The following is a 13,385-nucleotide window of genomic DNA, read 5'->3' on the forward strand; positions in this document are numbered from 1 at the left end:
TCCGCGGCAAATATCTAATCTTTGTCAAATTTGATCACAAGATCATTGAACGGAAGTGGAATTATTGTAATGTCCATCCCTGCGCTTCTTCCACAAAACAATTTAAAGCTCCTACGATGTTTCGGCGGGGCTAAAACCCTTGAGTTGGGCAAAGTAATTCACGCTCGTTCGATTGTGTGTAATCAGTGGTCTGGAGATAATATACCCAAGACTAATGCTTTGATTGCTCTTTACTCAGCAGTGGGATATGCACACTGTGTTTTTTGATCAAACAAATAAATGTTAACATAGATTCGTGGAGTGCTCTAATTTCGGGCCATTTTCAAAATGAGTCTGCTTTTGAAGTTGTTAGATTGTTTAAATCAATGGTTTCAGAGTCGTGCTCGATCGCCTAACAATTATATATCTTCATTGGTGCTTATGTCGAGTATAAAAAGGTTGGGTACTTTTTGTTATGCAATGAAGTGTTCCATCATTATGTGGCTTGTATTGCATGATGTGGGACATGGTAGGGGGCTGTGGAGGTTTTAGTTTCTGTCCCTCAAGTGGATAACTGTGCTTATAATCGGATCAAGGTTGGACCTGGTGAGAAAGCTTACATGGATGAGGCATTATTATCTTAAAGAGAATGTTGGCTGAAGATATGGTGTGGAACAAAGCTGCTCAAGAGTGAAGTTGAGGTTGATGTGTCTGTATGCAATGCAGTGATCAATATGTATGGGAAAGCTGGAGGTGTTAGAAATGCTTTAAATGTATTTGGCAGGTCTAAAGTTCCAAACGTGGTTTCATGGACACCGATTATGGCTGCTTTCTCAAAATGAGGGTTCCCTGAAGCGTAGATTACATTGTTTTATAATATGCAAATTGACGGGGTTGTTCCAAACGAATCTACCTTTTCTGTAATACTCAATGCTAGTGCTGAATTATTCTCTGTGAGATTTGGAAATGTATTGCATACACTAGCAGAGAAGACTGGATTCAAGGGTCATAAGAATGTCGAGGATGCCTTGATCATCATGTACTTGAGGACTGGCCACTTTAAAGCTGCTGAAAATGTGTTTTTAGGTATGACTTATGGTGATGTTGGAACCTGGAATATAATGATATGTGGGTACTGCCTTTATGGTTTTGGTAACAAGTCGTTGACTTTGTTTAATGAAATGTTGAAATTGGGGGAAGATCCTAATGATGATACTTTTATTGGTGTTCTCAATGCGTGTGGAAGAAGGGTTCTACTATTTTTATGAGTTAATGAACCAGAAGGGTCTGGAACCTGGTTTAGAGCACTATAGGTGTATCATTAATATTCTAATCAAGGGTGGAAGACTAGAAGAAGCTTTTGATTTCGTGGTATCAACACCACTCAAATGGGATGACAAGACTTGGAGTACCTTTCTCCGAGGATGTCATGCTCATGGAGACTATCTTCTATATGTCCAAGCTGCAAAGTGGATCCCTGATGATGTGCTGGTTAGTGAGTACGGTGTATCCACGGACATCCGTGAACCGATAGAAATGGAGAATGATTGATCAGTAGAACCCTCAAGAATAAAACATATACGGTTAATTCGGTTGTCAAGGGAGATCCATGGTTTGTTGAGCGCCATAAAATCATCAAGTCTTTGTTTGCTAGTATTAAAGCATATGCTTACATACCTGATACTAGTGATGTACTACATGATGAGGTTGATCATATGAGGGGGAGGAGGAGGAGGACTAACTTGAAGGTAAATCCAGAATGAAAAATACGCATTAATTTGATTCGGAAAATAAATGGTTGCCTAAAATGGATAAAATTTGAAAAGTTGGTTGCTATTACAAGCAATATGCCCAAACATATAATAAGATTTCATAGAGAGACTTGACAAGCAAATACAAACCATATCATTTTTACAACTGGAAACGAAGCATCAATATCACAAAAATTTAAGCTGATGCAGGTCAGGGGGTATCAAAACCAAATCACATGTTCTTAGACAAAAACACCAAACCAATCAAACCCCATTCCTACCCCAAAGAAACCCAAAAATAAAAAAAGAACTTTTTTCCACCAAAAAAAAAAAAAAAGAAAGCCATTGACAATATAATTAAAAACCAACCACAAATTAACTAATATCGTTTACCAAGAACTATACCAATAATCACGGAAACCAATGCTACTCCCACGATGAACTTAATGCTTGTGCCAAAAGAATCATGAGCAGTTGCTTGATTTTGTACTGTGTTTGATGAGGCTGATGCTTGATTATTCTGTACAGTGCTTGATGATTCCGCATTTTTCTTGCTCTTGCGCTTTGATGGTGTTGTCATTGTTGCTCCAAAGTCCCTTGATTTTATCTCACTTGAGTTATCAGTAACCTGTAATTATAATTTTTACATAAAATCAGACACCTAACACCAACACCAAAAATAAATTATTCATAAATGTATGTATACATGTACAGTGTTTGTTTGTTACCTGTTCTTTAGCTTTAGCATTGGCTGCCTGCAAGTCTTTGATTTGTTTCTCCAAATCTAAAATTGCTGCCTTCTTTGCTTCCACCTCCTTCAAAGCTGCATCTCTTTCCGACTCCTAACAAACCAAAAAATAAGATTCAGAATTCAGCACCAAATGTGGCAAATATAATAGAACGTGTGAGTGGAAAACAGTTTTAGGCTGACCTGTTGGTCAATGGTCTTTTGAGATGCTGCTAGTTTCTCTTCAAGGTTCTTTAAATTGTCGTATAATTTAGCATTCTCTTCGATTTGTGCCTTGAGACTTTCAAGCTCAGCTTTTACAGACGTTTCATTAGATGCATGTTCTTTCACTTGCTCTTCAAGTGTAGTGATATATGTCTGAAGCTCCTTTTTAGCGTTTTGATGTGTTTCATTCAACATGTTGTTCTCTTCCATCAATGATGATATCTGGAATTCGGGGGGAAAAAAAAGTTAACATATACTTCTCTAATCCCACAAAGATTTAAAAAAAAAAAAAAAAAAGGAGGTAAATTACCTGAGACTGGAGATTCTGCCCTTCAGAAGTGAACTTTTCTTTTAAATCTTCAATTTCTTTTTTGGAGATATGGAGGTGGCTGAATGTCTCGTCTTTTTCAGTCAAAGCAGCAGTCAAACTTGTCTGCAGATCATTCAATTTGGCCTCGTAAGCAGCAAGTTCTTGAGTAAGTTTCAGATCTGCAAGCTCAGTGGCTTTAGAATGCTGTTCGGTTAAACTGGCTATAGTCTTGACATGAGAATCAATTGCTTGAGCTGCAGATTCCTTTTCGCTGTGTACCCCACTTAGTGAAATTTCAAGCTCGTTGACTTTGTCTTTAAGCTCAATAATGGTTGCAACCAACATATCGTTCTCATTGGTGGACTTGGTAACATTTTCTTCGGTTTCCAAAATCTTTCTTTTGAGATCTTCATTCTCACTTTTTGTATTGGCTTCTATCAGTAAAAGCTGATCTAATTCGTCTTTTAGCGAAGCAGATCTTTCGTTTGCTTCAACTAACTGTGCTTTGTATGTCTTTAATTGTTCTTCAAAAGTGTTTAATTTCTCAAGTAACGATTTCGCCTCTGTGTCTCTGCTAGTGAAATTCGCTACTGTTTCTCCCAATGATCTTTCTTGCTCCTCAAGTTTTTCCTCAGCTGACTTAAGCTTAGATCCAAGATCAGTTTCAACTGTTTCCAATTTCTCCTGAGAGACCTTGAGTTCATTTCTCAGTACTTCAACTAGGTTTTCTGCTTCAGCAACATGCTCTGATAACTTCCTCGAGGTGTCTTCCAGTTGTTTTTTCTCAGTGGTTGCTAAATTCAAAGATTCGGTTAATTCTTGTTCATTTTTAGTGACAGATTCGAGTGCAGCCTCAAGAGCTGTTGCTTTTGTTCGGAAGGCATCTAGTTCTGCTTCGAGTTCAGATACTTTATTGGAATGGACATTAGAACCTTCTTCTGTTTCTTTACATTTCTTCTCGAGTGTACTAATCTGCTCTTCAAGCTCCTGGATTCTGTACTTTTCTGCTTCAAGCAACAACTCCAATTCACTCGCCTTTTTACCTGAATTTTCAGCTCTTATATTCAACGTTTGAATTATATCTTCAAGCTCAACGCTACGTTGATGGTTCGTGTTTGCTCTTCCTTCATGATCAGCAGCCTTTTCTAGAACATTCTTAAGCTCAGACTCAAGCTCCGTGTGATGCGAAGACGATTGAGTCAACTCAGATTCTAATTTCTGGATTATATCTTCAAGCTCAATACTACGTTGATGACTCGTGTTTGCTCTTCCTTCATGATCAGCAGCCTTTTCTACAACATTCTTAAGCTCCGATTCAAGCTCTGTGGTACGTGAAGACGATTGAGTCAACTCAGATTCTAGCTGAGCTACCTTGTCTGTAAAATCTTTTACTTGCTGGTTTAGTTGATGCTTTTCTTCTTCGAGAGTGAATAGTGTTGAGGTAAGCTCGGATATTTTAGCAGAAAACTGTTGGAGTTCTGTTTCGGTTTCTTTCACTTTGAGTTCCAAGACAGATGATTGTGATTTTGCTTCTTCGGATTCGGTTTTCGATACACGAATAACTTCCTCGAGCTCAAGATTCTTCTGTTCCAGTTCTTTACGTTCAGCCAAAGCTTGAGACAAAAGGGTGTCTGTATTGGTGATGTTTTCGGTCGACACCTGTAACTTTGCTTCAAGATCAGTACAATGATTTTTAGTTTGTGCTAATTCGGTTTTCAAATCGACCACAACTACATTAAGAGCTTCCTTTTCGGTTGTTAGTTTCGTGAGTTCTTCACGAATTGAAGCCACCTCATCTTGGACCAGTACTTTTGCTTTCTCTTCCTCTTGAAGCTTCAGTTTGAGTTCTTCAAATGCGGATTCTTTGGCTTGAAGAGATTCCTTGGTTGATGAGAGAAGATTATCAAGGGACGAGATATTTTGTTCAAATTCTACAATTTGTGATTTAGAAACTTCCAACTCTTGTTGTGCTGCAGACAGCTCTACGGTTGTGTTCTTGAGTGTTTCTTCCACCTTTTCATGATCAGCGATTTTTGCGTATAAACCTTTGAGCTCTTCTTGGATTAAACCCATTTGATCTTCCATTTCTTTCGCACTCACTTGAGCCAACTGAAGCAATCGTTCAAACTCCATTGCTTTTTTAGTCTCCGATTCAGCATGTGAACCACTCTGTTTATGCAACTCTTCGAATTTTTGCGCATCATCTGCAGAGCGACCTAGCTCATGTTCTAGATCTTGCATTTTCTTTTTTGAGCTTTCAAGCTCAGTGTTTAGGGTTTCAAATGATTCTTTGACTTTGACCAGCTCCTTTACGTTAGCCTCTTGAGCTTGAAGTTCCTCTTGCAGAGTAGTAACCTGTGAATGATATCTTTCTTCAGCTTCTTTGAATTCCTCTTGTAGTTTCTTATGGCTGGCTTCGAGATCTTCATGTTTCTTTTCTTGTTGCTCAAGTTTCTCGTTTGTGACTGAGACTTGGTTTTTGAGATCGGTATTTTCGGACTCTGAATGTTTGAGGGCTGTGGTTAATTTTCCTAATTCGCTCTCAAGTTCACTTACTTTCTCCTGTGCCTCAAGTACTTCTCTGCTTTTTTCAACGATGGATGGTTTTTCATCTTCAACAGGCAATGCTCGAGATGTTGTATGGGATTCAACATCGTTTATTTCTACAGTTTCCTTTTCGACTTTTATAAATTCCCCATCTAAAGGCGCTTCTTCTTCCTTCTTGACCTCCTTATGATCTGCTGGGATTATGTCCTCCTTAGTTTCCTATATATTCACATAAATCAAAATCAGTATGAGCCATCTGAATTAGGGGTAGGCAATGGGACCAGTATACAGCTGTACAACTTACCTTAACAACCTTGGTGACTGGTACCTCTGAGCTTGCTACAGTCTCATCTTCCATCGCAGACTGATTGTAATAATATTAGAATTGTTGTGTAGACCCTGAAAACATGAAATTGTGATATTAGGCAACGAAAAATGAATCAGGATTTTGATCAGAGGCATCTAATAAAAAAAAAAGTTACTAGAACTAAATTATACCCTCCGTTATTTGTATATTTAATTCTACAGTTACACCAGAATTTATGTATGTGATCGTTTATGAATTTAATTCTGCGGGATATATCAGACTTCGGTTATAAATGACATTATTTTGAATATTATTAAGATAGTTCTCAAAAGTCTAGAATAACTTTCAATAAGAAAAACAAAATAATAATCAGTATGAACTAAAGTTTGTGCCAACACCTGATCATAATGATAATAAGTAATAACAAGCAAGTAAACATTTCAATAAGTACAACGTCAATTTAGTTGTAGGCTTGAAAAAAATAATGGGTAAGCAAATAGTTTAACTTTAAAGTTTTAGAAAATAAATATTAAAACATTTATGTGACATATCAATAAGAGGAAGTTCCAATCGTTACTCCAAAAAAAATGAGAACACTCTATTTCTATTGTGGAGAGGAAAAACTTCTCTTTCTTTTTTGTGTAAGCTTTTAAGCATAGTTTACTCTTTTTTTTTTTTTTTTTTTTTTTTTTTGTTAATAGATATTCATGACCTTAAGCGTGCACGTTTTCAATTTTTATTATCATTCGATCAACTTTAAAATATTTAATCATTCCAAACATTGTTTAACAGAAACATAAATGGATGGAGGTCAATTCAATTAATTATCGCGATTTTATTCACAGGAATGAACCGTCAAAGAATTTAAACACGACATCACAACCACAATTTAAATGACCAGAAAACCCATAGAAAGCGACATCTTAAATATAAACAAGAAATGTCGCTGTTAACAATACAATATTAACAAATATAGACAATAAAATAGCTTTTGGTGAGAATTTAGAATTTCCAAAATGTATTAAAAGATTTTATAAAGCAAAATTTTTATACTTAAAATATAATAATAATTATCAAAAGGAGCCGATGAATATAAATGCAGGTTCATAATAAATCAAAAAGAAGGAAGATTGTACTTTTTTAGCTGTAGGACAAAAAGAAAAAGACGAGTCATAATTTTGTTACCCCATATATATATTTTAGAAATAGAAAGACAAATATAGTAAACTGTACAAGGAAACATGTGCGAACGTTTATTGGCCCAGAAAAATAATTGAAAGACAATATTGGGAAAGTTGCTATTGCATAGCTGGAGGGGCAAAGTCATCGGCATCAACAAACAAATAGACGGGAGGTCCGGGGGGAATGAGGATATGTCAGCATAGAAAATACCGAGATAGAGACTTTACCGATAAAACACTTAATATAGCCAACACAGCTGGAATTTTATGCTTTTTATCTTGTAGTTCTTTATGAAAAGGGAGTAATGATAAATCCATAGAAAAAAATGGAGAATATAATTCATCGTCAAATTTATAAAAAAAAAATTGTATTTTAGAACCTTCACTTAGATTATTTGCTGAGTTTTTATTACAACAAAGCTCTAACTAATAAATCAAAAAAGCAAAGTTGATTAATTCTCAGTAGTCTTTTTTTATATACAACAATTTATGTTTTAAAAGATCATACCAGTGTTTTAAAAATTGATTTGAACCGGCCGGTTGAACAGGTTGGAGCGGAGCCGAGGGAAGGAAATGGTTCAATTATAACCGGCATTATGTCTATTTCTAAATCGAAATGAACCGACTGATTTTTATAAAAAGTCGGTTAACCAGTTAAACTGAATAAAAACATATGGAAAAAAACTATTTTGAAACTTTAGTGGTTTTTTTCACGTCTATTTAGATTTCTTTAACTAAATACATGTGGTACATGTTATGAAGTTTTTTAATGTGTTTGTATTTATCTAAAAATATATTTTGTTTTGATATTGTATATTATTTTCTTTTGATATATGTGTATTGATCTAAAACTTATGATTATTTGTTATTTTAATGTATGTGAATAGATATACAACTTGTTTTTATGTGTATTTATAATGTTTGAAATTGTGGACGTCAAATTCTTGATTTATGTATGTATGTATATGAAAAAATGAAAAAAATATGAAAATTATAGAAACCGATTATCCTAATGGTCAAATCGAAAACTGATCGTTAAACCGATTCAACTAAAAAACAGGTTTTTAAAACATTGAATTATACAATATGCAAAAATATAAATATATACAAAAAATTGTTCTATATGAATCAACTCTATCCAAAAAAGCATTAAAAAATCATAGTTTTTTATTAGTTAATTTGTAGGACTTATCAATTATTTTTATAGATTCCGTTAAAATAATTGAAAAAACTCTAAGCTTTTAAATTTACAAATTGTAAGTCATTATTAAAAAAAATAAATAAATAAATAAACAGTACTATATTTGAAAAAACAGCCATATAATTTTTTTTAGTTTAAAAAATATATATATGTTGGGATAATGTAAATGTAACTGTAACTTTATTTACACGGTTCCGATTTGCACCAATTTAGGAAATAAAGCATGCTAGAACCGCAAAATCAGCAACATCTAATTCGTGAAAGAAAAAACAAATGGTACAATGTCCTGTCAGTCAAAATCATCATACGTCATCTTACACAACATTAAACTCTTGTATGTAAATTCTAAATCATTGTAGTACTACAAATATATACAATAATTGCTTTCATAGTCTAAATATATCTAAATAATTAAGTGGCTTATATTTTAAGCAAAAGCTAGATAAATATAAATTTTATCTTTACTCATATAACTTTAATAATTGTTAATTGGGGAATTTAAATAGGCTTGAACAAAACAAAATCAGTTTCGTTGTCTTAAAGGCTGCTTTTTCTTTACGATTTTCATTTCACTTTATGCAATTATAATCTGAAATTAAATCAGGAATAAAACTCTTTTGTCTAAGCTTTTGCAAACTTTTGACCATTTTCTAAGGGCAATTGTTACAAAAGTGTTGTCATACTATCGATATGATTTATGTTGACCATATCAGGAAAAATTTAATTCCTACCATCTCTTGTATTTCAAGAGAATGTTGTAATGAGTTTGATCAATTAAATTATTAGTAAAGACGTTTGATGGCAGTTTTCGTAATTTTACAAGCACTATCATCCAATCAGAAGAAATCAAAACAGTTTATAGGAAATAGATCAAATCTCACCAAACTCATGGTACCTCATATATATTGTTTTACTTTAAGAGATCGAGGTCCATATATATGATAATTTAAATCTATTGCTTGGGTTTTAACTTTTAACTAATTCAAGAAGCTGATCAGAAGCTGGCTTTTAATATGATCAGAAGCTGATTCAAACTAAGCAAAACGATAAAAGCTTGCTTCAGATAAACAAAACCATATTGAAAGTTCTATGATCAAATCAGGTAGAAAATCAGAGCATATCGATCTTAATATATCTAGAAAATTCTACATGATAAACCAAAGCAGCCATACGAAAAAGCTGATCAACAAAAATTCAAGCTGTCAAAAGTACCATAAATCGATGCAAAACTTAAATAGTTAATAGAGCGATGATCAGTGAATAATTCGAAATTCGATCCCGAACTTTCAGATACTTCTAATAAAATTTAAGCTTCCAGATACCAAAACAGAATCTAACCAAATTTTCACATACTTCATCATAACAAAGTGATTCAAAATAAAAGTACTAGAAATTGATTCTAAGTAGTTCATTTATCAGATGCCGAATTCTCATATACTGTGTACAAAATTTGGAGTTCCAGATACAAAATCAGCCAAATCTATTCCATATTTCAACATACTTTATACCAAATTTAAAGTAACCAAAAGTTCGATTCACAATAACACTTCTAAAAATCAATCGAAGCAATTCACGTATGGACTAACCTTAGATCTCTGAAATGATTCTTTCACCTTTACTGAAGCTCCTCCTTCAGAGAGAGAGAGAGAGAGAGAGAGAGAGAGAGAGACGAAGAGAATCTGGGTCGGTATAAGGGTATTAGTAGTAGCAATAGTTTTTCTTAAGTGGGGGTAAGACACGGTGTGGGGCCGTCTATAGTAATCGCCAGCCAATTAGGACATTGTTAAATAACAGACGGTGTCCTCGCCACCACTTGCCGTGCACATTTGCCACTAGATTGCTTACATAATTACAACACTACCCTATGTCTTAAACTCTTAATTACCAATAATTGCGTAAAACAAACTTTTAAAATTTGTAAAAAGTAATCATTTATATGTCTATGTAAATTTCTTCAGCAACTCAACATTCTTTTTTAAATTAATCCTCGATAAAACGTAAATGATATGTTGATTTCATTAATATATGGATGCTTGTCAAGCGCCCATTGTGAGGTTTTTGTTACAGTTTAGGGATGAGAAGGGAACTTTTCCGTTTCCATATTCAAGGCCGTAGGTTCTAGAATCACACCCATTTTAAGCTGTTCTTTTTCTCCTTTTTATGGAACTTCTATCCGTTAGATATTAAAAAAAAATAGTGTTTTTCACCACCACTTTGTCAAGAGCACAAACATCAAATTCAATACTTGAACGTGTTCACATGCAATACATGTACGAGGTAAATAAAACTGATTTGAGAATTTAATCGCGTGTGACGAACGTCTATGAAACGTCACTTCAGTGGGTTTTATTATTTATTTTCGTTTTTTATTATTTTTATTATTTTTTTAATTATATATATATATATATATATATATATATATATATATATATATATATATATTCTTGATTTTTAGATTTTTATGTTATTTTTCGTTTTTATTTTATTTTATTTTATAGTTATTTTAATTTTTAAAAAATATTTTAATTTTATTTTTTAATGTTTTTACTACATATTTAAAGATACTAGTGTTTTTGTTTACTTTTGTTTTTACTTTTTTAAACTAAATATTGGTTCGAGATTTTAATATTTAACAATTATAAAAGTTTTAAATAATAAAAATATTAGCGGTCAAAATATTTTCTGTTCATGCTATTTTTGAATCATATTATTATTAGATCATAATATTTTGACTGAAATTATTTTGAATCACAGTATCTTAGATTATATCATTTTTGAATTTCAGAAGAAAAAAAAAATGGATCATTATATATTTTGAATCATTTAATTTTAAATCATGAAATATATAATTAATGAGCATAAAATGTTTGAATCAAAATATTTTTAGATTATAAAAAACTTAAGACCATAAAATGTTGAATCAAAAAAATTTGAATCATCTCATTTTGGAACATATATGTTCAATATTTTAAAAAAAATCATAATCTTTTAAACTAAAGTTTGGTGTCTAAACAACTTTATTTATACAAATTTCTTTTCAAAAAAATTCAAAATATATGATATATGATAAACCTTTAAAAGAATTTTTAATTTGGAGAACAAATATATACACGTTTTATTTATTTTTTTATAAAAATTTAAAGTCATTTTTGAATCCTTTACGGTATATAGTTTTTAAAAATTCTTTTACAAACTTATTAAAATAGTAATACAAAGAGCACTATCATTTTTTTTTTTTTGAATTTGGATAAAAAAGTTTTCGTTATATTTTATAAAAACAATATCTCTTAAAATTAAAAAATAAACACCTCAAAAACTTACTTTTAAATTTTTTTTAGAAAGTCACTAATATAATTAGTATAAATGTTCCATAAATTTTTTTGGAGATTTTTATTTTGTTTTTTTATAAAAAAAAAAATTAAAAATGTATTTTTTTTTCAAATTTTAATGATTGTGCTCATTTTGTAGATAACTAAATTTTAAAAACTTTGAGTTTTTTTAAATTTTTCAAAGAAAAAAAGTTATAACCGAAAAAAAAAATTTGTAGAAAATAAAAAGGTTGAACCAATGGGAGGTTGACATGTGACTGAAGTGGGTGAGAGTCAAGCAAGCGGTGTGATAGCAGATTGAGAGGGCCGAAATTCTATTTTTTTCCTTTTCCATTTTATCCACCCAATCTTTTAACCTTCGTCGAAAATTATCAATATTTTGCACACAATTACCAAAACGATATATCACCTAACGAGATTTGACGATAAATAAAATTAAACCTCTACATTTTTTTTTCAAACTTACAACAAATATTTGTCCTCGCAATCCTCACCGATTTTTGAGTCTTCACTTGATCATATATATATATATATATATATATATATATATATATATATATATATATATATATATATATATATATATATATGTGTGTGTGTGTGTGTGTGTGTGTGTGTGTTTTGTTTAAATGATTCTATATTTTTATAAAAAATACGACATGAAAATTTTCGTTTTCCAAATTAAATTATTTTAAAAGTTTATCATATATCATATATTACGATTTTTTTTCAAAAGAAATTTTAAAAAATGAGGTTGTTTAAATATCAAACTTTATTTTAAAAGATGATAATTTTTTTTTTAATATTGAACATAATATGATAAAAAATGAGATAATTCAAAAAAAAGTTTCGATTCAATATGTTTATGATCCTTAATTTGTTATGATTTAAAAATATTTTGATTCAAATATTTTATAATATTTAATTATATCTTTTAAGATTCAAAGTTAGATGATTCAATATATATAATGATCCAATATTTGTTTTTTTAACAAAAACTTTATTTAATTGAATGTATTATTGATCCAAAATCATATTGCGACATCTACAATTTTATGGTCAGTTAAAACTTTTTCTTTGCTTATTTAAAACATAGTATTATTTTATTTTTGTGAAAATTATCCTAAAACGTTATTAATATCAAAGCATTTATGAAGAGATATTTTTCATTAATATTTAAAACTTCGAATGTTATAACTAGTACCAATTATCTAGCTCTTATGGTCAAATTACCATGCCTATCGATTTATGAATGACAAGGCAATGGTCATGCTCAAGTTAAACACTAAATTGATAATAACACAATTGAACTATGATTGATATTAGTTACTCTTTTATGGTCAAGTTGAGCAACCCAGCACAAATTAATACTAATTCTTCTCCCTAACATAGTTAAAATTAGCTTTAATTACTCTTAACTAAAGTGAAATCGAAACCAAGCACAAATTAATCCTATCTCTAACTATTTACTAGTCATAAACAATTAGGAGATAGATTCATGCAATTAATATGGTCAAATAACACACAAATTTTGATTTATAAGTAATATAAACTAGAACCAAAACATGCTAGAGTTTATCTATATATCAAACACAAGTAAAACTAATAATAATCATCCAATATTGAAATCAACACATAAGTATCAAGCTCATCTTCACCAACACAGAAGTAAAGGTTATTAGCCTCTCATTATAGCAAGAAAACACATTAAATCTAAGTAGAATAAGCTAGACATAAGTTGAAATAGCAAACCAACTAGATCAATGTTGAATAACTTCAAACTCTTCTTTAATCCTTGAGCTTCTCTTGAATTTCGACTTCCTCTGGG

General features: G+C 31.4%; 1 protein-coding gene across 1 annotated transcript; it reads right to left on the reverse strand.

The window, feature by feature from the left end:
- Window positions 1-1,861: 1,861 nt before the first annotated feature.
- LOC145035085 (early endosome antigen) lies at window positions 1,862-9,946 on the reverse strand. Its single transcript, XM_078983674.1, has 6 exons — window positions 9,815-9,946; window positions 5,844-5,938; window positions 2,993-5,758; window positions 2,662-2,904; window positions 2,459-2,572; window positions 1,862-2,358 (listed from the first exon to the last, which is right to left on the reverse strand). The coding sequence occupies exons 2-6, from the start codon at window positions 5,895-5,897 to the stop codon at window positions 2,110-2,112; spliced, it is 3,426 nt and encodes a 1,141-aa protein (XP_078839800.1). The 5' UTR covers window positions 5,898-5,938; window positions 9,815-9,946; the 3' UTR covers window positions 1,862-2,109.
- Window positions 9,947-13,385: the final 3,439 nt, after the last annotated feature.

Source organism: Lactuca saligna, chromosome 3 (genome assembly GCF_052625555.1).
Source record: "Lactuca saligna cultivar CGN05327 chromosome 3, ASM5262555v1, whole genome shotgun sequence".
NCBI classification, from domain to species: Eukaryota; Viridiplantae; Streptophyta; class Magnoliopsida; order Asterales; family Asteraceae; genus Lactuca; species Lactuca saligna.

Coding starts and splice junctions, on each gene's coding strand:
- LOC145035085 (XM_078983674.1), bottom strand. CDS start 5,897: ATGGAAGATGAGACTGTAGCAAGCTCAGAGGTACCAGTCACCAAGGTT. Junction 2,573..2,661: donor AAAAGACCATTGACCAACAG/GTCAGCCTAAAA, acceptor TTGGTTTGTTAG/GAGTCGGAAAGAGATGCAGC. Junction 2,359..2,458: donor ATGCTAAAGCTAAAGAACAG/GTAACAAACAAA, acceptor TTATAATTACAG/GTTACTGATAACTCAAGTGA.